Source organism: Festucalex cinctus, chromosome 4 (assembly GCF_051991245.1).
Source record: "Festucalex cinctus isolate MCC-2025b chromosome 4, RoL_Fcin_1.0, whole genome shotgun sequence".
NCBI lineage: Eukaryota > Metazoa > Chordata > Actinopteri > Syngnathiformes > Syngnathidae > Festucalex > Festucalex cinctus.
In genome coordinates this window covers 6,769,788-6,796,101 of record NC_135414.1, presented here as the reverse complement: position 1 = coordinate 6,796,101, position 26,314 = coordinate 6,769,788, and the positions used below count along the sequence as shown (strand labels likewise).

General features: G+C 40.6%; 1 protein-coding gene across 8 annotated transcripts in view; it reads left to right on the top strand.

The window, feature by feature from the left end:
* zfhx3b (zinc finger homeobox 3b) overlaps positions 1 to 26,314 on the top strand; it is a 298,790-nt gene that overhangs the window by 168,836 nt on the left and 103,640 nt on the right. For 7 of the 8 annotated variants that reach the window (XM_077518499.1, XM_077518498.1, XM_077518492.1 and 4 more), the window contains 2 exons: positions 18,381 to 20,891; positions 22,859 to 23,438. In XM_077518499.1, coding sequence (XP_077374625.1) covers positions 18,417 to 20,891; positions 22,859 to 23,438 — 3,055 coding nt within the window. In that variant the 5' untranslated portion in view covers positions 18,381 to 18,416. Of the gene's footprint in view, positions 1 to 10,047; positions 10,132 to 18,380; positions 20,892 to 22,858; positions 23,439 to 26,314 lie in introns of those variants that run through there. The other variant, XM_077518497.1, reaches the window with a different exon arrangement.

Here is a 26,314-nt window from a genome sequence, read left to right as displayed (position 1 = left end):
GACACATTTGAAAAAGGTGGTGAGGAAGCTCCTGTCAAGGAAGCTCAAAGGAGCTTTTATGGTGTTTTCTCTCTGACTTTTTTTTTTTTCCGCCCCAGAGCGAGATGATGGTTGACATGTAAATACCTCATACAGAACAGTTGTCTTGAGGCAGTTGCTTTAGCAGACTCCAACATGCACGTACATTGTACCAAGCATACGAGAGATAATTTAACCTGTCAACTTGTAATTTGTAGTGGCACTCGACTTGAACTTTCAGGGTGAGCCAGTTGGCCCGGCTCAAATTCGTATCTTCTTGTTAACATGTTTTTTTTTTTGTTTTGTTTTTCCTGGTCTCCCAATTGTGCAAAGAGGTGTACATAAATGTTCATCAGCAAGTTTTGTCCTGCCAATTCCAATGAGAATGGTTCCCATCTATTAGGACACATTTTTCTTCATACATCTAAGGTGTTGGATTGGGACTCATATTTGGCAGAATCAAATCTAGTCATACACATTCCGGTACTGAAAAAAAAAAGAAAAAGAAAAGAAAAAAAAATGTGATCAGGTGCATCCACAATGTGTTACAAGCAACGCAAACTACGATCATTTTCTTTCCAGAGATGATTCTTCCTATAGATATCTTGCCCGTTGTCCTTCTATTTAATTATCAAAACAATGGTATTGTTAATCAACTGACCATTAAATGTGCATTTTCCAAGGGCCACTAAATAGTGCTGAAAGGTTTATATCCTGTGACAATTCCATTTTGGTTTGTTTTTTTAGCCGGGACATTAGTAGCAGTGTAAGTAGTGATTATATAGATGTCATTCAGCAGTATTTATGTGTGGTCACATGTGTTCTAAGTCTTTCAAATTCTTAATGTGGTCGCCCTTGTCATCTGGGGCTAAATTATAATGTTATATAGTGCAGTGCTAGTGAGTGAGTGAGAGAATCAACAAATAGACATTATCAGGTCATCCTCCTTTTCCAAATCTGCATGTTTTATTGACCTCTGGCAAAGATAACTTCAATATATTTTATCCAGAACGTGGTGCAGTTTTTACGACCTTGACACATGCCTTCCCTCCTCGACAGGCCTGAATCAATTGATATTATGTGTCATAAAAGTAATCCTGCGGTCCTCTTCACGTGGTTTCTTTTTCCCCTGCAAGATGCATCTGTCATTGACTTGATCCTGCAGCTCATTATCAACACTCTAATTTACAGTTGGGTTGAGCCGAGGCAGGGCTGCTTGAATTGTCCTGACATGAGACATCATCATCATCACCATCATCTGGGAGAGCCCACAACCAAATCCCCCGGAAAATATTTGCTCATGCTTTGGCCAACTTTGTCCTTTTGCAATCTGCTTTTTGAGAAAGATCTCAGTTTTTTACTGAATACTTTAAGACAAAAATATAAGGGCAACAACCAGAGGAACCAAAGATGGTAGGGATGATTTTGGCACCCCCGTGTTTGATGTGCTTGATGGTATTAAGATCAGGACTCTTTGCGAAATCTTCCACACCAAACTCATCCAAGCGGGTTTTTTACGGTCTTTGCTTAGTACAGTGGGAACTTCCCCAAACTGTTCCAACAAAGTTAAAAGTATGAGTTGAACTAATCGACGTTTAATTTTGAAGTCAACTAACCAACTAATCACAGATTTTTGGCATCGTCTTCCAGTTGCCCAATTATGACTTATGACTTGCCCATTTTTTTGCAATTGGACTAAAATGCTCTGTGGAGCAGCAACATTGTCCAGCAGGGCGGAAAGTACAAAAAAGTTAGTTGTTAATGCAAGTCGTGGTTAGTCTTGTTATCCTCGGCTGTTGTGATTGCCGCCACTTTTAAAATGGCGAAAAGGAACATGGGCAGCAACACGCAGTGAAGCACCATTTTTGTTGCCAAAATGTTCTGTCCAATAATATGCCTGTAAAAATAGGGTGCCAAAATGTCCTCTTTTACCAGACATGTCCACCTTTTTTTTTTTTTTTATATATCTTGGTCGTTTTTTTGTTTTTTTGTTTTTTTTTTAATTATTATTTTTTTAATTCATAAAAATGGCACGTGGAGCACACCGTACTGTTACTGCTAATGGTAGACCGTGGATTGCTCCCAAGTTAATTGCAAGGTGTGTATAGAAAAAAGGCTTTGTTTGCGCATGTTATTATTGATATATTTTATTTATTTATTTATTTATTTTAATAAAAAAGGCCAGTTTTTCATGCACCTCACTTCCTGGGAACATAATAGAGCTTTATTTGTCTGGTCCAAGATAAAAAACAAAATTTCATTAGCATTCAGGACAACATTCAATACTCTCTCCCAACACACACATTATAAAATAAAATAAAATCTGCTGTTTAAATAAAATAAAACAGAATAAAACAGTGCTACTCGTGCCATTTAAAAAAAGCTATTGCTGCAAGGATGAGTATTCAAATATGGTCCCGAGCTGTGTCGATGGCCCAGAATTTTAGCTCACTGATAGCGCTCTACGCTCCTAAACCGGAGATGTGGTCATGGCGAAGGTTAAGTCCCTGACCTCAATCCAAAGGTTGGCCTTAGAACATTGTGCATTCTTTTGTCAAGTAAAACTTCAAAATAAAGTTTTTTTTTTGTTTTATTTTCAACCCAGAGACAGTGTACTGTATGTTAAAATAATTCTAACTTCAAGTATCATTTAAGTATCTCGAGGCCAACTTTTTTTGGAAGTCAAGATATGGTCAGGTGGTCACCTGATGCAACATGTATGACATAAGCCTGTACATCCATCCATTTTCTTGACCGCTTATTCCTCACAAGGGTCGCGGGGGGTGCTGGCGCCTATCTCAGCTGGCTCTGGGCAGTAGGCGGGGGACACCCTGAACTGGTTGCCAGCCAATCGCAGGGCACACAGAGACGAACAACCATCCACGCTCACAATCACACCTAGGGACAATTTGGAGCGCCCAATTAACCTGCCATGCATGTCTTTGGAATGTGGGAGGAGACCGGAGTACCCAGAGAAGACCCACGCGGGCACGGGGAGAACATGCAAACTCCACCCAGGAAGGCCGGAGCCTGGACTCGAACCGGAGTCCTCAGAGCTGGGAGGCGGACGTGCTAACCACTCGTACACCGTGCCGCCCTTAGCCTGTACAAGCGTGGTGAAATATTTCACCAAGAATGAGACTAGTAGTAGAGTTGCTTGCAAAATATGCAAGTCCATCCTCAAATCCAACAAAGCACAAATCAAATACAAAAACAGTGAGACAGAGAAATGCTTCATTTTATGGATCCTGGCTATGATATTATCTTACAACAAATTATGCTACGGAAGACAACCAGCTTGTTGAAGAGAAAAACACGCATGGGGCTCATACTAATTACGACAACTACATTCAGCGGGGGAGTTGTATTTTATGTATTTATTATTATGTTTTAATTTATTTCGATGCCGATCCACCCTAAATGTGTCTTTACATGAACCTGATGCATGGTGTAATCAATGATGTCATTGATTAATCATTTTCAACTTGACTTAAATCACATTGTACTTGACTACATAATATCTTTAGTCATTCATCCTCGAAACTAACTGAAAGCATCAAATAATCCAAACTGTTTTGGCAAGATGAAGAATTAAGATTCAAGTCGTCTGGGCCATCCCCAAAGGGAATAAGTGTTGTGTCTCAGTAGTCGTGTTTTCGTTGGCTGCAAAGGCGCCACGCAGAGATGTGACATTTAATATATATATATACATATAAATATAGTGCAATAGAGATTTTACTTACACATGTAGTGAAGTCTTTGCAAACACATGCCCGCACACTTAAGATATGTTCCTGTCCTCGGAGGAATGTGTTGGCTCTCTTGGCAAAGTTTGACCTTCAGACCCTGAACTCACATGACTGAAATTCCACACACATACATATATTACGCTGAAACAATACACACACTCATCGACTTTTATTTTATCTCCTCACTCCTACTTGGAATTACAATCTACACCACTTAGAAATTCAGCTCACAGATAAGGAAGCAAAAAATATACGGCAGCAAACACAGGGTCAAGTCTTCCTGGAGGATGTGGAAGTCTACCCCGGAAGATGCGCGCCGTTGGGGGGCTCGCTGAAGTGATCCCCTGGCCAACTTGAGTTGCGCTCAGCAGGCTGCCCAGCTGGACCCCAGATGTGGCAGCTGTGTCACGCCGAGCCCAAGATGCTGCAGATAAGTGGTCTGGTTGGGGCCGGGCCTCAGTTTTCGGGTCTGTTTGGCGGTGGTTGGCGCTATATGTCGCGGTTGTTGCTATCTGAACTTTGACAGCCCCTGTCATACTTAATGCCTCACTTCCCAAATACAGCTCGCTCATCCTGATTTATATCTGCCAGGTGCTTCAGTGTGCGCTGGGATGACAGGAGGCATGTGGTCATTTTATTAAGGCAAATGAACAAGGGCAGCAGTGTGTGCATGTGTCTGTGCAGATGAGGGACGGGGGGGCTGCTCTTTCTCAAATATAGCTTCACACCACTGAGGCTGTCACAACATTCAGAGCAGGAGAGGTGGAGGGGAGAGGGGTATTAAGAATTTATTTACACACTCTTAAAATATCACATTGCTTTATGCTTTTCCATCACTCACATTTGTCACATTCCGATTTTTCCTTTAAAAACATTATAAAAGTGTTCTTTACCGCTTATTCCTTATGCGAATTTTCATTCTGACATTTGTGTCTTGTGCTCAACTGTCCAGCTGCTTTCACTCTGACCTTTGTGCCATTTGTCACAGTTGAGGGATGTGTGCCACCAGTTCCTTTCTCTCTCTTCATGCCACACATGCACACACAGCCATCCATCTACTTAATTTTGAGTAGCTAGAACAGTGCTCAGAGTGGTCCTCGATTCATTTTTGAAAATTATAAAAATGTTACCTGATTAGTCTTTACTTGTAATAACATTATTCACCACTAAGGCAGCCACTGTGTCTCTTCCGTAATTAAAATAGCAAAGGTGGGCATCGTCATTGACTGAAATTGATGATTGATGGAAGCGCCCACCTTTTGGCGTGTGCTTCAGCACTTTCAGCCAATGCATGATAATGCGAAGCCTTGAAAAAATGTACAGACTGAACACCGAGTGAAGCAGGATTATTTCTGTCCATCTCGTTGCGTACAAACGGTCCTTCTCAATCTGTGTATTTTTGTGAGGCTTTGCATTATCAAGCATTTGCTGACATTGCTGAAGCACTCGCCAAAAGGTGGGCACCTCCACCAATTCCATCAATTCCAGTCAATGATGATGCCCACCCACCTCTGTAAAATAGGGTTGTATGCTGACCGAGTTAAAATGCAAATCTATGGAGGACCAAAACTGCCAAAATTCGAAATAAATAAATGACTAAATATATAAATAAATGACTAAAAGTGAAAATAAAAATGAATATAAAAAAAACATAATACGAAAATTATATCTAAAAAAAATAAATATAAATGGAAATAAATCCGTTTTTATTTTCACTTTAGGTCTTTTATTTATTTAGTCATTTATTTCTATATTTATTTAGTCATTTATTTATCTATTGATTTAGTCATTTATTCATTTTGAATTTTGGCAGTTTTGGGCCATACTGCTAAGTCGAAATGTTATTCAAATATGGGGGCGGTCCTTAGCGTGTCTTGGGTTGGAGTCTTCTCTCACTTGTTGTTTAACAACTCAAGTCGCAAGTTGAGATGACAGTGGACACGATCGTCGTCCATTGCTGGAGCTCACCATTGCAAGCCTGCGAGACTTCCTTGTTCGCCGAGCTGCTCACTCGGCCAATGACAGGCAGTTTGCAATGGCGGAGTCCAACCCAGGACACGCTTAGGACCGAGACCTCATTTGTATAACATTTCGACTGCCAAAATTCAAAATAAATAAATGACTAAATAAATAAATTACTAAATAAATAACTAAATGACGAAATAAATAGATAAATAAATGACTAAATACAAAATAAATACATGACTAAAAGTGAAAATAAAAACGGATTTATTTCCATTTATATTTATTTTTTTAGATACAATTTTCAAATTATATTTTTTTTTATACATTTTTAGTCATTTATTCATTCATTTATTTATTTATTTATTTATTTATTTATTTAGTCATTTATTTATTTCACATTTTGGCAGGTTTGGTCCTCCATACAAATCTGTGTGTCTTAACACTCAGCCATCAATGTTTTCAACCTAAGTCACCACTAACTACAAAACTGATCTAAAAAAATAAATAAAAAAATATCCCAAATACCGATTCCACCCCACTACAAGAACTGTTGACAGTTTGCTGAAAGCATGTAAGGAGTTACTGTGTCCATTTGCTGTCATTTAATCATACTTCAAATTGTGTTCTTGGCATGCATCGGGTTAGAAGTGTACAGTCCTGTGTGAACCCACAATACCACTGATAAAAATTAGTTTCTCCCTCCATCATTTAAGTTGCCCGTTCCTGAGCTAGAATGAACTGTTTCATTGTTTTCATTTGAATTTTAGAATTGGGTTAGTCGGTTTCAGTTGTAGTCGTGTGGCAGCAGCTCTCCCTCATGTTAGACGAGGTCTCGGGGGTCTCCGACTAGGAACAGGACTTGGATTTAGCGCACATGAACGCTTAAAATGACTAACAGGCCCGTTGTCTTTTAGTCACATTTAGCCCTTTTTTTCATTTGAAGACAAACTACTGGTTTTGTTCACTCAAAGGTTTTAAGAGCATCGTGGACAGATGCCGTTTGGTATTTGTCATGCAGTCATGTGTACATATCTTTTACAAGTACCCCTCTGGGCCGCCTTTTATATATTTAGTGCAAAAGTTTCACCCCCCAATTGTTACATCCTTGTCACTGCACGGCCAAGGAACATCAATGTTCATGCTTTACTTTACAGTCCTCTTACACTCTTTGTAAGAGTTGCTCACATTGGCTCATAATTTGTCACTGTATAGATTTTCCATCCCACCAGCATGTAAAATGCATGCAAATGTTTGGCCTTCGAGCAGTTTGTATTACATACTTTAGTAAATGCTAAGTGTATTTTCTTAAGGAGGAATAAGTGCATATGATGAATGCAATACTGTGATTGTACGGCTAATTACAGGGTTCACGGTGTTAAAGTGTGAGTGCTAGCTGGAGATGTATGCTGCTATGGTACGAAAATAACCATGTTATCAGCGATGTGTCCATTAATGTCGGTATTATGATAAGAACTCATGCTAAGAAAGAAAATAATTTAAAACCGGCCTTGTGAATAACCTTTTTTTTTTCCTCTCCTGTGGTGAACATATTTCAGCTTTTTCTTTCTAAGTCTTTGTCATTAATGACTTTAGCAAATGTCACAGAGAGAGCAAAGGGTTTGGCTGTGCAAGGTCGTCAAAAAAGCCCTCTAATTATTTATCCAGGATATCCTACTCTAGAATTAGAGGCCAGCTCACCAACGGCTTTCATGCATTTTTTTTCCTCAAAAAGAAATAATTTCCACTGAATGTTTGCACTAGGACACCCTCTAATCCCTGGTGTACACTGTGTGTGTTTGACATTTGTGCATAAGTCTTCACCACCTCTCAGTATCAGTGTGCAACCAAAAAGATAGTAATTGAGCCTTTTCCACACTTAAATACTGTGCAACTTTCCGCATCTCTGCTCTCACCCTAGACAGCTTCCAACCACATTAGGCTGCTTTTTCGCTCATTTGGTCTTCACATGCCTCGTAAATGGGATCATCACACCGCTGAGGCCGAGACCTAAAAGTGAAGACCAGACCAAAAGCTCACGCTGGTGACACGTCCGCCCACGTGTTCATTTGCAAATTGACTTTACACCCGCATACAGTGGATGCTTTTAATCAATACATGGGTGCTTTGTGTAACGAAGGGTTTTTCTCATGACTGGTGTCCCCTTGAGAGTGCTTTGTTTGTCTTATTCAAAGTGCCAGTGAACACAGTGTTTTACCAGGTGCAAGACCGGGTCATTACTAAGGTATTTGTTTTCCAGATTACACAAAGAGGCGTAGGATTATAGACACTTTATCCGCGTCCCCTTTCTGTCTGTCAGGGCGTGATCCCTCTTCAGGACCATAGCCAGGTTTTCTTTTTTTTTTTTTTTTTTTTTTAGTCAGGACGTTTGTTGTGTTCTCCAGATTATCGTAAAACAAAAACTCTCGCAAGAAACAAATGCTGTGCTTCCACACTTTTAATAGGTTCTCATACACAGAAACTGCAAACACTAACCTCTCAATTAGTATACAGTGTGTTAATGAAATCAATTTAAAATGTGTAATAGTATGTGGTAGCCAGTATAAATTAGCCCAACAGTATAGATTTGTACTCTACGGACCAATCACGTCAGCATCTGTTTTTGATGTTGCTCCCTCAATTTGGAAATGGCTTCAAGCACATTTGACCATAGAGCTGGATGAGCTGCCACCTATAGGCCTTATGTGTGTTGACAGTCACCCGTCCTCACAGGTTTCCCAGTGGCTCAGACACTATTGGGGATGCTAAGCTAATTTGCGCTGCGTAGCTATGAACTGGCTAGCTAGCTTGGAGCCACACCTTAAAGTCACTATTCCTCAAAATAATGTGAGACTTCTGACAAGTATTGTATTCTAAATATGGACAATGAGTCACCATGCAAGAAGAGAACAGAAGAAGATGGAGAATGTATGCTAACTGCTAAGCTAATGTGAAATGTAGGTTAGAGAAACACCAGAATAAGTGTTTAGATCGTTAAGTACACTTTTACCAGAAGCTAGGCTGGAACTACATCACAGCGGTGTCATAATCAACTATGAAGAGCAAATGAACAGGTAAATTATTAAGGGTGCGTACAGATAGCGTGCTCTTCTTCAATTTGACTGTTTCAAAAACAGTTGAGTGTCAGATAAATTTCAGAACACACCCTAAGTGTCTAGACAGAAAATAATATAACAGTTACACAGCATATATGCATGTCTGAAAACTGCATAGGCATAACCAGGAGTTGAAACCATTAACAACATCAAAGGACATCAAAAATATACTTCTGACAAATGGATGGACAGATGACAGCCGTGTTATTTGTGTTTAGTGTCACTTTTGAACCATTTTCATTTCGATTTTTGAGACCTGTAAGCTACAATAAATGTTCTCAAAATTGCATTATTTGTTGTTTTTGCCGTGACCCTTGCGGTTCAGAGAATGAATGGATTTTTTTGTTTTTTTTTTGTTTTTGTTTTTTTTACATTATTTTCTCCCATCAATTTAGCTTTGCTAAGGGATTATATTAAATGCTTCCATTTCATATATATATATGTATATATATATATATATATATATGTATATGTGTATATGTGTATATATATATATATATATATATATATGTATATATATATATATGTATATATATATGTATATAGATATAGATATATATATATTCATATATATATATATATATATATATATATATATATATATATATATATATATATATATATATATATATATATAGATATATATATATATGCGTAGAGAGAGAGAGAGAGAGAGAGAGAGAGAGAGAGAGAGAGAGAGAGAGAGAGAGAGAGAGAGAGAGAGAGAGAGAGAGAGAGAGACAGAATTTATTATGATATGTACCATTACCATCAAAGTATTTGGCTTATACCAGGATGTGAATTTTAGGCCATATCACCAATCCTAAAATAGCCATTCATCAGGAAGGAGAATAAACAGACTCATCTAGTCCAAATCTCAGTGTGTGTTTGTCATTTTGGTTGCAAGGGATGAAGCTACATCTAATGATATCTTGAAGATTTACCTAAACTCCTACAATAGTCACAAGTAAACTATTTTATTATTGGTCTCCTAATCAATATTGTGGCTTCATATGGTTTAATATTTCAAGGGTATTGATCATTTTAACAACTGTGTTTGTGGTTTCCTTAACTACCACCCTGCTGGAAGGTGTGTGCAAGTGTCACTCTTCTTTTTAGGCGGTAGCACTTTACACATGTATAATTTTGCAATTTCATACTTCATATTTTTTACCGTACTCACGCCTTGGTGATGTTTTTCAGTGCATGCTGATGTGTGCTTCGTTGACCTTGGGTTCACCCTCACTGCCACCCTCACGCTGTTTCTGTGGTGAAAATGAAACTGAGTGAGTGCAAACAGAAGCTTTTAAAGCTTTTAGCATATTTCCTCTCATGAGAGAATGTTTGCTTCCAGCAGATATAAATAGGGGCAGATTTTATAATTAGTCGAAATGAAAGACCTGGGGCTTGCACACTATGATCAGCTACTCTTCCCCCTTCATCTCTGACCTTCGAGCTCTTTTCTTCCCTCATTTTCAAATCCTCTTGTATGTGTCCATTTTACCCACTCATTTTACTCGCTGTCTTGGTGTCTGTATATTGTAGTAATTCTCCCAAGATGCATCAGCTAGAATAGTGCTAGTGTGGCAGGCAGAGCAGTGTACAAAGTCGTGAGTGTCTTCCCAGAGTTTGTGCATTCCAAATGATGGGAAAGTCAGCAGTGCATGCTAATTGATGAGAGGCTCCACGTTAGACTGGAGCAAATCCTTCAATCCATGTATGCTGGGCTCAAATTGTGATGTCTATCTTACTAATCTGATTTATTTATTTTTTTCCCCGTCACACAATTTTCTCCATCTTGGTCATCTGCCTTCTTACACCATGTAGCAAATAACAAAACATGTATACAATGATTTCTTTGTTTCCAATTTATAACAGGAATGATGCATACAGTTGATGACTGACCTTCACTATAATTGTTGAAACCAAGCATACTGTAAATGCGTGTAAAATTAATATAATCTACTTCAACTGTTCTCACCAGCTCCTCGGTGAGTGAAATTATCTGAGCGAACAAACCCCCCTTTGTGCTGGTTGCTAATTGTAGAGCTTCTTGCTGTGTGTATACCGCTTCCATTTGCTTTGCCACCCGCCATGTCTCTCGCTTGCACGCTGCAGAACCCAGTAATTAACCCACAGTTAATTAACTACTTCTAATTACACCAGCACGCCGCTTCGATCGCACCAAAAGAAACTGGGGAAACAGCCGCGAGTAGAAATTACTCATTGAGGTCGCTGGGAGTTGTTTTGAGTTCTGATCAGGTCCCAATCACGCACTCATTTAAAACTAACATTGTATTACGTTCTAAAAGGTGTCTTATGTTAGATACAATAAGTGTGATGACAAATGCAGAAAATGGTTCTCTCATAAACTACAATGGCAGGCATTAGAACCCTTCCCTCTGCCAAAGCCAAATATGAATCATTTGGACCAGCACCAAATTGTACAACTTTATTGATGCCCAGCTCCTGCGTATGCTTGAATGTGCTCATTGAGATTTTTTTTGCATACATCAGGAATACATTAACGGCAAAGTGGAAAATTTTTCTTGAAATAAAAAGATGTACCACATATTTCGGCAAATAACACATGCTTGTTTTCATCGTTGAGTTGGTCCTGCAACTTAAAATTGCTTAACTAGAATCCTGGTCAGCCTATTGCTGCTGAAAATAATGATTTGTTGTTGCTAAACTAGCAAGCTAGACGGTACCTTCATTTGTTCCCATTAGATGTGGCAACAAGCTAACAACACATTATTTGCCATGACTACTTTTTCTCTTTCTTCTTCTTTCATTTCTGTCTTTCTTTTGGTGGTTGGCAAAACATTTGGTGCATTGCCACCACCTTCTGAAATTGAGTTTGTGCAACAGCAGTCAATGATGTATTATGGTTTAAATCTGAAAATTCTGATCCACAAATTCTTATCTTAATTCGAGTCACCACCGAAGAACAAACATTTCATTTTGAAATACAAGTTTTAATTATAATCCAAACAAAACTCGTTGGCGTCTGTCAACATGATTAAGGAACAAGGATTTGGGTGCGAGACTGTTCTTGGTCACGGCATATAAACTCCTTGGCCAAGGTAATAATTTAATTTCCACTCTCTGGCCAGTACACTTAATGCTGAGAAATCCTCTTATTTTTTACTGTACAATTTTTTTTGGTCAAAATGTCCCCGGTTTGGAATATGCATTGATAAATATGCATTGCTGTCTGTTGGCCCACTTTTTATACGACAGACCGTTCGTAGTGCCATCCCTTCCATACCCTCACTGTACTACACTACTGTATTTTGGATTGTGTACGATTTACTCTGACTTTTTGTAACGGATGAATCCCGAAAACTGACGTTCCACTGTACATCAAAGTGATTCAATAGGAGATCTGAAGTCTCCATAGCAACTTGAGCTGTCTTTTATGTGTCCAGAGCTTGACGGAAGCTCGCTCGATCTCACTTCAGCTATCTCTTCTACATACTCTGAGTTGCTAGTGAGCCCTCCCTCCTCCTCTCTACACTCTCGTGTAAACACCCAGCGCTGTTCTTCCCTCAGACTCAACACCACCATGGCTATTTCTGTTCCCCCACACTGATATCTCCTACTGAAGATCATTGATTTTACGGGAAGCCCTGTTTACAGGCTGAGTGCCATCGACCTGAGGTGACTTTTTGCCTCCTGTAGTTTGAACAATACTGAAGTACCTTTATGCCTGCATGAGCAAAATGGTTGAGCAAATAATTACAGCTGCAATAAACAACAATGCTGTACTGTAGCTGTGTGTGGTTAATTGACAGTTTCTCAGGGGTAAATCTGCACAATTAAATCAACCAGAGGACCAAGACTGTGTACCGTGTATAGGTTGATAAAACAGACTGTTGTTACTATAATTACAGTTTAATCACTGACCACAACATTAGTGCTGTCACTATTGAATATTTTTATTATCGATTAATCTATCAATTATTCAATTGATTAATCAACTAATTGGATTTATTTTAATTTGGCATTATAGTGCATTACAAAAACATGTTTCCCCTGATTAGTTTATTAACCAGTGATTGTGTAACCGGTGGTTATTTTGCATTCGTATAGTGATTAAAAAAAAAAAAAAGGAAAAAAAGGTGTGTGTGTGTGTGTGTGGTTGTATATTTTTGTAGTACCATAATACCTGTCCCGTCATTGTTTTCCAAAGTAAAAACAGATGTTTACAAATGTCTTATTTTGATTAAACTAATTTTGATTTTGATTAGGATATAATCAGTCTTCCTTCATGAAGGATAAAGAAATCAGTGCACAATCACTGTTGATATGCTGAAATCAAAGGATTTGGACAAATTTAAATTGAAAAATGCCTCCGAACGATAACTTGATTATTAGAATAGTTGTCGATTAATTTGATAATCAATACTTGTCGATTAATTGTACACTTGCACTATTTTATGGGATAATCAGTCTGTACACATTTGAAAATTTTTTCTATTTTGGGTCAAAGTATTAAAGTCAAAAGTACCACTAAGAAAGTATTACCTAGAAACCAATAGGGAAAAAAGGCTTTAGATAGATTATTTTCAGTTTTTGTTGAACTGCTGTCATACCCTTGAAATTTAGCTGCATGAGTATTTTTTAGCCCTATGTTAGCTTATGTTGTTGTACTGGATCTTATTAAATGTGTAGGTGTACTTGAAAGTGTCCGCAGAGTGTAATAAAAGGAACATGTCCATTGTTGCATATTGTGCAATTTGTACACTAAAATAAGTGTGTAATCATTTTTTATTCAGCCTATAAGCCCTTAATTAAAACTGTTGGTGATATTGGTATATACAGTAGAATGTGAAAAAATGTGACCTTTTGACTTATGTTAAATAGTACAACACGCTGACGTTTTTATAAGCCATTCATTGGAACTAACTTAGCAGATAAAGCCCAGCTCCGATTTGCCTGAGGAGTACAATGGTTCCCCCCATCAATGAGCATGTCCCTAGTGCAACATCAAAGGCCTTCCCCTGCTTTATCAATAAGAACCCTTCCTTCCCACATCTTCCTGTAACTTGCTTAGCGTTTGCGCCATTGATTTTCCAATAAGCGCCCTTTACCCTGCGGTGGCTGTCCAAGCTCACTGAAGGCTCAGAGACCAGACACACAGACACAACATTAAAGAGGGACAAAAATGCACATTTGGCATTGTTGGGAGTGGGGATCCTACGATACCATTTATTTTTTGACCCAGTAGAAGCACTTTCGTTTGAGCCCTACCAATTACTAAGTACAGATATCTGACAATGCCGTTAAGTACTGTAATCATCGTAAAAACGTGTTTTATTTTCATCAAATATTGGTCAGAATCACAAAACAAACTTTTCTTGATAATGGCACGTTTGACTCAAGTGTAACCCTTTTGTAGAAAAAACACATTTAACATTACAGTTTTAAAAGGGATGCACATAAGTGGTGCGCAGGTGCGCATGCATACTGAACATGTTAAACTCACACCAGATTCTATTGAGCATTTCAGATTTTCTTTGTGATAGGCTGGGTTGCAGTCGTGTTTTCGTTCACAAACGACTCATTCAAATGGACAAATCTCTTGAGCGAATGTTCTGAATGCAATCACTTCAGAGGAATTGATTCGTTCCTTTCTCAGTTCAGTTGCGCTAAAAAAACAAAACAAAACTGAGTCTATTTGGTCCCTATCTAAATAGAGTCAAATTATCTCTACAGAATTTACTGTGTAGGAGTGCTAGCGTACGGTATTGGCACCGATACTTGGTGCATGCCTACCGTAGTTTGGACTTCCACTTTGTTCATGTAGATCCCGAGGACCAGGATTGGGTAAGCCTGATGTAGATATTTGATGTAAACTCAACTTAGCAGAGCTCATAATAGGGGATGGGTTAAAAAAAAAATGAAATAATCCATGCAGACCGACTTGGAGAAACAGGCTGCTCTCTTATGAAGCATGGTTTGGCAACATTATCACCTACTTCCTTCAGCATTCCACCCTCATTTGTCCAGAAAACACCCACCGGTGAAAGGACGCATAACTAAACGTCGTTTTCCATTCTTGTCAAAGGACCTATTCTCTACTTGACTCTATCTCGTTTGTTAGCATATTGGAAAGAAGTGAAGTATGACTTTTAAGGGGGAGAAGGGGGATTTACATAAAGCTTTGAAGGCAGGTGGCAACACGATTGTAAAACAGACCCTGAGAGTGGCCAAAGGAATTCGGCTTTTTCTTCCTACCTATTATCTCTCATTGTGAGTTCAAGCTTGTTTGGGTTCTGTACAGTTCTACATGAGTACAGACGCACTGGTGACATGACATCATCTCAAGCTTACATTCAAAAGAAAATGATAACTTCTTGTGTACATGACAAAATGCCACGATAAAAAGTCACTTTTTAGTTGCGCTTATTAACACAGTCAGCGCGCGCAGACGCCGGCCTCCTCCTCTTCCTGTCTTGTTTGACCGAGTCGTTTTGTCTGCCTCTTAGACTTGTTTGGTGCCTCTGAGAGATTAAAGCTTTTCCCTCCCTTAAACAGGTGTCACTGAGCCAGGCACAGTCTCAGAGACAAGCATTATATCAGCCGGCCCATCTGCGACTTACCGTCTCCAGACAATCCCATAGCTCATCAGTTACCACTGTCCTTTATTGAATTACACCATCTTGATTTTAAAGGCCAATTGTGTTTTCTGTAAGCAGAGGATGCAACCATAGTGGTGCATACTGTATCTGTAGCACTGAAGTGTCACCCTGTACACTTCTCATTACTTTAGGTAGCTTATACTGTTGTTGAATGATGGGTACTGTATACTGTAGATACAACAATGATAGCCCCTTTTTTTCCGACTCATCAGGGAGCCTTTGGAGGTCAAATGCCATGTTTCCATTGACATAGTTGGTTCATTTAGATTTTCCGGTGTTGAGATGTGGGGAGTCATTTGTTTAAAGCGTTCTTTATATACAATTTGCAAAGAGAGTGATCATAAAGTTTGGTACTGGATAGACTTTAGCCAAAGCTGATCAATAATGCTAGCTGTGGAAGATGATGTCCACAATGCAGAAATGGATCGGGAAATAGCGGCGTATGTTGTGGATAATGATCCTGTAGGTGGCAGTAGTGTGCATTACAAAGTGGTGAACAAATTATTCATGAATGTATAATTTGAAGAAGAGTAACTGTCTAGACAAGCAGATTTTTTTTTCAGCGTTCCTTTCAATTCCCTTTTGCCATTAGTTTGACTGCGTGCGGCGCCCATAGCTGCTTATTAATCCAGTGGATAATAAATGCCGGCCAGTAGTTCCCACATTCAATAAGGCAGATATCCCAAAATCATATTTTGCCATATTAAGCAAGTTGGGCTAAAAAGCCTGACAGTGTGTTTTCATTCAATTCAAGGGCCACGGCTGTGAATTTTTTTTTAGTGTAAACAAAATAATAATGAAGTGGACCATACAGAAAATATCAGTTTTTGGCTTCTCTCTCTACACCATTATTGAAAGTGGCCCATGCTGTATTTCTTTAAGTTATTCCTTTCATCAATTCTGTATTGTCTTTGCCCTCATAATATTCCGTGTTATTGCTGAAAGTGAATAAATATTTTTTTGTATGAGAGATTTCAGGTATGTTGTGTGGCTGAGCGCCTCATCAGACATTCATGAAAAGTGAGACAGACATTATCAATCTCTCCTCTCCCTCTCTGCTTTATATGTTTGGGTGTGGGGGTAAAATCCCCGGCTAAAATTTGCATCCATAAGTAAATAAGTAAATAAATCAAGTGCAAGCAATGAATGTGCTAATCAGCCGGGGGATGACGGCGGGCTTGGTGCTGGGAAACTTTGCTCATGTAATATGCAGCACGGGGGGGGGTTGGGGTTAAAGGGCAGCAAAGAGTTATTGGTTTTAGCCCGATTGCCCCCTTTAATCAATGCTGGCTGCATCCTTTAATAAGAAGTATTAGCTCAGCAGTATCTAGAGTTATCATTTTATCTATTCTGTGCTCTACATTGAAACCCGTGTCTGGTGCTCGGGGGATAGCCAGATCCCAAAAGGTCAGCTACCATTTATTTTTTCAGGGTGAGAGGACGGTTGTATTGTTTAGTCATGAGGCTGAACTGCGGAGGCAAGATCATAACACAGCCGCACTGATGTTTGAAGTTTTATAGAAAATGCTTTCATTGCTATAGTTAATACCTGTCTCAGTATATCCATTTTGAAGTGTAAATGGTGATACAGTTAAGAACTTTAATTTTAGCCGCAGTTTTCACTTTTTCTGCAGGTTATGTAAATGTTCAAAGTGCTGATGCGATGGCGTCTAATTATCTCACATCTATTTGATCCATTACACTGTGCTGTTTCTCCTTTTCTGACTGCAAGTTAATTAAAAATAGATGTAGGATTTGCAGCATATAATATTAAGAATGTTGTTTAGAAGGTGAAGATAAAAGATTGTACTTTCCAGATATGGCAGGAAGAAGAATCATTCTATTGGTTCGGTGCCTAATTTAGCGTAATGAACACATTGACTTTTTAGTTTTAATTTAGTCGTTTTCTAGAACACATTTAATTTTCTTCATATATACAGTACTGTCCCTTTTAAACTTTGTCTCAATAGAAAGTAAATAGATTCTTGTTTTGAACATTATGGGCTCTATTTTCAATCCCAAAACAAATCTAGTGTAAAGCATTTTCTTTTGGCATTTTCTTAAGACTTTGTGCAGGTAGAATTGGGCATAACGGGGCAATTGTGCCATTATGAGATGGAAAGTAGCCGAGTCCTGGCCATTCGTAGCAGCTTCCCTCATTTGCATTAAAATCAGGTTGGTCGAATTACATGCCCAAAGCTTGGAGTTGCGGAAGCAGAAAGACTCCCTGGTCCGTGCATTGCAAAATGGCAAACACAAAAGTCGTTTATACAGATCTCCCCTTGCGGATAAGCTCGTTGGCCCCCAACACTCTGCCACAACTACAAACAGTATGATTTGTCTTTAAAATTGCTGCAAGTGCGCCTCTCAACTCAACTCAACTGTATTTATAATGCGCTTTAAGAACAGGCATTGCTGTATACAAACTGCTGTACATAAACATTTTTTTTTTTTTTCCATTTTCTTGACCGCTTATTCCTCACAAAGGGGGCTGCTGGCGCCTATCTCAGCTGGCTCTGGGCAGTAGGCGGGGGACACCCTGGACTGGTTGCCAACCAATCGCAGGGCACACAGAGACAAACAACCATCCACACTCACACGCACACCTAGGGACAATTCGGAGCGCCCAATTAACCTGAACCGGAGACCTCAGAACTGGGAAGCGGACGTGCTAACCACTCGACTACCGTGCCGCCCCTGTACATAAACATAAATATCATAAATACTCCTTGCACACTCACTGACAATGAGAGTGCCACTGCCACCTACTGTGCTGGATGTGCAATTACAATTTATTCTAGTACAGAAAAAAAAAAAAACATGTTCCCTTTGGTAACAAGAAGAAGCAAGCCAATGAACTCTAATCTCTAATTTGTGTGTGTCCTCAGGCCTGGATGCGATGACCGCCTCATGTAGGCATCAGCATGGACAGCTGTGAGTCTCCCGTGTTTTCTGGGACAGACGATGGGCTCAGCTCCTCGCAACAGCAGCAGCAACCTCCACATCCCTGGAACGATCACCCTAGCTTGCAGCTTCCTTGCGCCAACCAGGCCCCTTCCCTGGACCCGCTGTCGTTTTCTGCCCCGTATCCTTCTCAAGCCCCGAACCCTTGCTCTCTTCATGACGAGGTGAGAGAACTACAGTCCCTGCAGTCCCAGCCAAAACAAACATCGAGTCAGGCTCACCGGGATAGCCCCGCCACCGGTCAGCCGCATTCCAAGCGGGAGGGCCGTGAGGGAGACGAGCGGGACAGATTGAGCTGTGGGGAAGAGGAAGAATCGGAGGACCTGGATGAAATGGAAATCGACAGCTGTTTCCCGAGTCTTCAACCCTTTCCCGGGGTAGTGATGGCTCAAGGCGGCGGGGGCATGCCCACTCTTCTGCGTCATCAGCCCACACGACGGCAAGGTGGGCCTGAGAGTGGAAGTGAGGAAGGAGAGGAGGAAGAGGAAGAGGAGAGTAGTGATGTGGAAAACTTGGCTGGAGAGATCGTCTACCAACCGGACGGCTCGGCCTACATCGTCGAGAGCCTCAGTCAGCTCATCCAAAGCGGTGGGAGTGTGCTTCCCGGCCTGCTGCCCACAAACTCTCTCAATAGTGGGGGGACCCCGGGGGAACCTGCTGGGACGTCATCCTCGGTCTACCCTCAGATCATCAACACGTTCCACATAGCCTCGTCCTTTGGGAAGTGGTTTGGCAATTCTGACCAAGGGTTCTCCAATACCTCATCCATGGCAGGCCTCAGTCCTGTCCTGCACAGTTTTCGTGTCTTTGACGTGCGGCACAAAAGTAACAAGGATTACCTGAACAGTGATGGGTCTGCCAAGAAGTCCTGTGTTTCCAAAGATGTTCCTAACAATGTGGATTTCTCCAAATTTGATGGTTTGGCCCTCTATGGCAAGGGAAAGCCAATCCTCATGTGTTTTCTCTGCAAGCTGTCCTTTGGTTACGCGCGTTCCTTTGCCACGCATGCTGTCCATGACCACCGCATGACGCTGAGTGAGGACGAACGCCGTTTATTAGGGGACAACCACGCATCCGCTATCATCCAGGGGATTGGGAAAGACAAAGAGCCGCTCATCAGCTTCCTGGAACCAAAAAACAAGAGCACTTCTGTGCCACCTCCCCTGCTTCCTATGAACTCTGGCCAGAGCTTTTACGGCACATTTAGTGGTGTCCATTTGGAGCCTGGAAGCAGCAGCGGAGGCAGCGAGACGCTCCTGAACAAAGACTCTGACGCTAGCCTCCAGCAGCAGCAACAGCAAACCCCACTAAGCTCGGTCTTGTCTCTGGGAAGGCTGGGCACTCCCAAAGCATCTACTCTTCCCTCTGGCTCTGCCAAAGACTCCAATGCCCTGTCTTTACATGGGGGGAGAACAGAGGAGCCTACGGGGAAAGAGTTGGCTTATAAGGGGAAGGATGGGGCCAGTGAGGGCCATGGCAGTACGACACAGCTATCTAGCCAGGTGGGGGTTTCACAAGAAGGGGAAGGTGATCCGTTATTAGGGGAAGAAGATAGGGTGGAGGCAGAAGGCGCGGTAGTGACCAGTGGTGTTAATAGTAGCAGTGGTGGAGGTGATGCAGGGGAACCAGCTATCTCAAACCAAAGCATTTCCAAATCTCCTTTATTAATGCCTAGTAGCACTCTCCAGCCTTCTGCCTGCACCCCTGCGCTCAGTTACACACACAGCAGCAAATCCCCCGCTTCCACTTCTTCCTCTGTCAAGGAGGAGGTTTCAGCTACAGAAGGTGGGGGGAGAACCTCAGAGCTCCCTCTGAGCTTTAACTGCCAGGGAACTACCGTTCCCATGGCAATGGCGGCAGCCAACGTCAGAAAAAGTGAGGAGGACACTGCTGGCACTTCCTCCTCACCTCTGTCCTCCAACGCTGCTGCTGACGAAAGTGCCAATCGAGATAGTGCCACAGCTCCAGAACCAAATGATTGCCCGGCTGAGGAAGAGGAGGAAAATGGATCCCTTCTGCAGCAACACCACATGCACCACCATCATCATCACCTCCATTCGTCATCTCATGGACACATTCACCCCCAACCCGGCGGTTCCTGTGACATGGCAGGTTTGAACGACTGTTCGCAGAACCACGGGCCCGGCGGCATTGTCGGAAGCGGGGTGGAATGCCCCAAATGCGACACCGTCCTAGGTTCCTCGCGCTCTTTGGGCGGTCACATGACCATGATGCATTCGCGAAACTCATGCAAGACACTCAAGTGTCCCAAATGCAACTGGCATTACAAATATCAACAGACTTTGGAGGCTCATATGAAAGAAAAGCATCCAGATTCCGGAGGCTCCTGTATGTACTGCAGCAGCGGTCAAAGTCATCCTCGTCTGGCGCGTGGAGAAAGCTATACGTGTGGATACAAACCTTTCCGATGCGAGGTATGTCACATATTAAACTTCATAAGGACATTGTAAGAATGTTTTTGCCATGTTTTACTTTTTTTTTCTTCTTATGTAGTTTAAATTTCAAAGTACAATGGTGTATTGAGATAAAATATTTTTTTTTCAAGATACAAATTTTAATTTGGATGATTTTGTTGCTTTGACTTGAGAGCACAAATTTGAGACATCATGGCTGTGTAGTGGCAGTCTATCTCAGTTGAATTGAATAAATAATAATAATAATAATAATAATAACAATAATAATAATAATAAATTCAATTTGTAATGCAAATTTCATCAGCACGATCTGAAAGTGCTACAATAAATTTTAAAATCATATTAATAATTAAGAGTTACAGGCTTTTCTAAATTAAAAAAAATGTTTTCAGGCATGATTATAGATTGTATTTAAAGGGACAGTGTGTAGAATTTAGTACCATCTAGTAGGTAACTAATAGAATGCATCAACCTAAGTTTGAAGCACGTCCATTTTGAAGGACGTGGACTACAGTGCCTCAGCGAGACAACACTTTGCAAGCCTACCACCAATTACTATGTTTGCGAAGTTCTTCTCCTTCGGTGATACGTAGCAGAAAGATGGTGGGAAAACATGTCCCATGACAGTGGTCCTGTAGCAACCTACGCTTATATAAAAAATAAATGTACGTTAATGTGATAGAACTAGGGGTGTTAAAAAAAAAATCGATTCGGTGATATATCGCGATACTACATCGCGCGATTCTCGAATCGATTCAATAAAAAACAATCTTTTTTTTTTTTTTTTTTTTTTTTTTTTTTAAGAGCTCAGAATTGTTCATTCGGGAGTCTTACCGATTCAACGTCTTATCATCATTGCCTTTTTTTTTTTTTTTTTTTTTGTGTGTGTGTGAATCGATTTTTAAACTTCCATTTTTAATGGAAAAATATTCAACAAAACGTCTGACTTCGGGTTAGGATTCACACCTTGAGCATGGAAGAATGTTATATGAACGGAACATTAAGCCTTAATATTTTATTTTAATGCTGTTCAAACATGAAACAGATTACAACCTCTATAAGACTGAAATTTCAGATAAATAAATAATACATTTTCATATAAATCTTACACTCTACAAGCTTACTGATTAGTATTTTCTAAATTTGAATGAAAAAAAATCGCAACAATCGACTTATAAATTCGTATCAGGATTAATCGGTATCGAATCGAATCGTGACCTGTGAATCGTGATACGAATCGAATCGTCAGGTACTAGGCAATTCACACCCCTAGATAGAACATATGTATATATATTTTTTTTAAAATGACCATTGAAACATTGAATAGTTGTACACACTGTTACTTGAAAACAACCATACCTTAGAATTTTAGTCAACTAGCGTAATGATGAAACTTATTAGCATTAGCGGTTCTTTAACCCTTGAAGCAACAGATTGAAACAACATACACCAACAATATAATAGCACTCACATTCAATGTATCCTTTATCTTCTACAGAACAATTAGTATTAGTGAAGTACTAATGATATGAGAGAGGAGTTGAGGTGATGTGAATCCCACTTGAGTTCTAGGCAAGACACAGCTCTAGTATGATTGGCTGCTGCACCCAGGCAGGACTGCATGCAGCAGCCAATCATATTACAGCTGGGCGACACAGAGATTCATAATATGGCCCCAATGTCTGTCTGTCTGTCTGTCTGTCATATACTGCCCTCAGCTGACCAAGGTGGTCAAACTAGGAGTACAATACTGTATTATGGATCATTAAAATACACAATATTTTTTTTGTTGTTTTATGGGGAGGTTGGAACACATTAATGGCATTTTCATTCATTTCCATAGGGAAATATGATTTGAGTTATGGTCATCATCGCGAAACAAATTAAACTCATATCTTAAGGGCAGGCACCACTGTGGTTGCGTGCATTGATTCTGATGTGTGATTGATTTGCCCAATGTTCTCCAGGTGTGTAACTACTCAACGACAACCAAGGGGAACCTAAGCATCCACATGCAGTCGGATAAACACTTAAACAACATGCAGACACTCCAGAATGGAGGCACTATCGGATCGGCACAGGACCAGGTGTTCGGACACGGCCCGGGAGGCGTGGTGGCCGTGCCCTCGGCGACCCAGGCCAGTAGCCACCACCCTGCCCACCACCACCCCACACAGTCCTCCGCTCACGTAAGCGGACCGTGCGGGGCCCCCTCACCGACCAAGCCAAAGAGCAAACCCACTTGGCGCTGTGAGGTATGCGACTACGAAACCAACGTGGCGCGAAACCTCCGGATCCACATGACCAGCGAGAAGCACATGCACAACATGATGCTCCTCCAGCAGAACGTGACTCAGATGCAACACGGCCGACTGGCGCTGGGAGCCATGCCCTCGCCCTCCGAGGCTGAGCTCTACCAGTATTACCTGACGCAGAACATGAGCCTACCACCAGGCCTCAAGATTGACCCGACGGGACCTGAGGCCCAGTTCCTGATGGGGGGCTTTCCTTTAGATCCCAGCATGGCTGCATTGACCCCTGCACTGGGTGAGTTTCTGCTTTAATTAAATGTCTCTTGCCCTGCAAAATCACTCCAGTCGTGTCATTAGTATCTACATTAATACGACATTAGTATCTCCTCTATATAACGTAAATGACATTTTCTGTTCTATGAAACTTCACAAGCTATATTCACTCAACCTGTTCATTTACAACATGAATGTGTGTCTTTCCATTCACACGTTGATGCCTTAAAACTAGCGATCTTCAATGCCACTTTTTTTTTTTTTTTTTTTTTTTTACTGATTCCAAGCGATACCATTCATACTTTTGATACATTAAATTTAAATCATATTAATCACATTTTAGAATTTTGTTTAATCATGATTAATCACTATTCTTTTTTAAAAAAAAAAATTTTCTCATAAATATCAAATTGAAAAGAGCACCTGTTACGTGTTAATTCTGTCGAAAAAAAGACCCTAATATTTTGATTAGAACAAATATTCTGAATATCATACGCAAACATTTATTAAATGCATGTAGTTATGTTTATTGCTCAAACAACCTGTGCTACCTTTAAGATAACCATTCGCTTTCAAGATAAATGATCATATGCGGTCAAAATTAATAGTGGTATTAATCTGCATTAATACATGATGAATGCGATATTTTTTGTAATGAATCAATGAGTTAACGCTTTAAAGGCACGGTCTTCCATTTTCAATCAGGAGAGCGGGGGTGGTGGCGGGGTGTGTGTTGCAGACAGGACCGTGACGTCACTCCCGCGGCAACTTGACAGCACACACGGATGAGTGAGTGTGAGTGAGTGAGTGAGTGAGTGAGTGAGTGAGTGAGTGAGTGAGTGAGTGAGTGAGTGAGTGAAAAAAAAAAAAATCTGTGCGTCAAGTTGCCGCGGGAGTGACTTGCAGCCAACAAATTCGCCCAGCCCGATCTGCGACATGCCCCCCGCCACTCCCCGCTCTGCGATTGGCTGGAGGGGTAAACAACTGTCTGTCCACAGAAACGTCCCTCTGTTGACAAAACAAACACAAAATGGCAAAATACAGGCTAGGGGGGGTTTGGAAAAAATCACCACCACACATTAACAGAAGCGCAGAGGTGTAGACTGAGAAGGAGTTCATATGTATACATCCTGTATTTATATAGTGCATTTTCCTGAGTGAAAACGGAAGACCGTGCCTTTAAATTTGACAGCTCTAGTTTCGGTACATATACTTACAGAACTTGTATCTTGAGGAGCGTCTGTCAGACATTTATGCCTTCAGTTCCTGATCGTCAAACGAGCACAAGAGGATGTCCGATACTGGTATCGTCCACCGTAGCAAGGACCGATACCTTGAAATAAGGCTGTGTTTTGGACAGATACTGATACCTTGTATTGTATGCCCATTTCTACTTAAAATGATCATGCAAAAATGTTTGCACTAAAGATGGCGAGTACCAGTGCTGATACTGGCTTCTTTTATGTTATTGGTAGTTGTGACAGTGGCCAATACCACTAGCCCTCTGGTGGCCATTTTACTATCAGGGACTAAAAATTAGAAATTAGAAGAAGAGACAATTGCCATTAATTTCATGTCATTTTAAGGAAAAATGTAAATCATCTGTCATTGTTTTTTGAGAAGGTTTATGTACTAGTAGTATCGGTATTTGGCATCGGTGTCAACCTGGGAATTAAGGGATGAGTACTCGTACTGGTATTGGTCTAAAAAAAGTGGTATCGAACATCCCTTGTTTGTACATCGGATTTTCTGATGCTTTTATTGTATCTCAAGCTTCTAATATGAGATGTGTTGGTTCTCGTTGGCAAATTAGCGTTTTTTGAATTTATATGTAAAGTCAACAGTGACAGTTTACAAAGTAACCTACTGAGAAGAAGGTCATGGCTTTGTCTTTCTTTTCACTTTTAGATGACACTATTGAGGCATTTGTGACAGCAGTTTACTTTGTGATACTCGATTGTCCTGCTAGTAAAAGGTTAATTGGGGGGGAACATTTCCTTCCCATCACTTTCCTCCTCAAAGGCAGCTAGTTTCAGCTTTTTAATATCATTATTCCCAAACTGCTGCTAAAGCTTGCCATTGGAGTTCCTCTTGTTTCTTTCTTTATTTTTATGACAGCTTTGTAAGTGTAGTTATGTACGTATTTCGTCATGGCCAAAGAAGAAAGGTTAGATAGCTCAGCATGGGCAATTAAGCACCGCAGCAACATGTTTGCCGTGCCCGTTACAACCCCACCGTTTGTGCAGACTTGTCTTAAACTGTTCCGAGTTCAAAGACACAAACAGGAATTGATTGCTGTGACTAATGTTTTTTCCTCTTCGCCATCTGGTTCATTTTCCTGTGAGGTGAGTTCTAATAAGCATGTTACTAGGGAGGCAATGATGACACACGCTAGGTTCATAAGTGTCAGCTGTGTCATCCTTGGTCACACAATAGAGGATGTCTTGACCCTCCAACAGCAGATATATGAAAAAAAAATCATATGACTGTATACTATAATATACATTAAGGGTTGAGTGGGATGTGTAAGATCACACACTCCCTGCCTTCTAGTCCTTCTTCCCAGCACTTACATGATGTCGTACAAGGAGGAAACATGATGGTGCGTGAGAGAGCTGAAAAGAGGAAGGGCTGACATTAGTTTTTTTGGAAAACAATTACACATCTGCTTACCAGAGCATTGATTTGGGAAACACAGCTTTAAACAAACAACAACAAGGGGAGCGGGGGTTGTGGGCATGGGGGTAGGGTGGGGGGGGGGGGACTTCTATCGGATAACTTCTTGACTTTGGTCTATTCCCACGGGTGCCTTATGTTGCTTAAATATTTATATTCTTTACGAAGAATACATTTTGGATTAAGTTTGTTTATTTTCACAACAAATCAGCGTCTTACAGA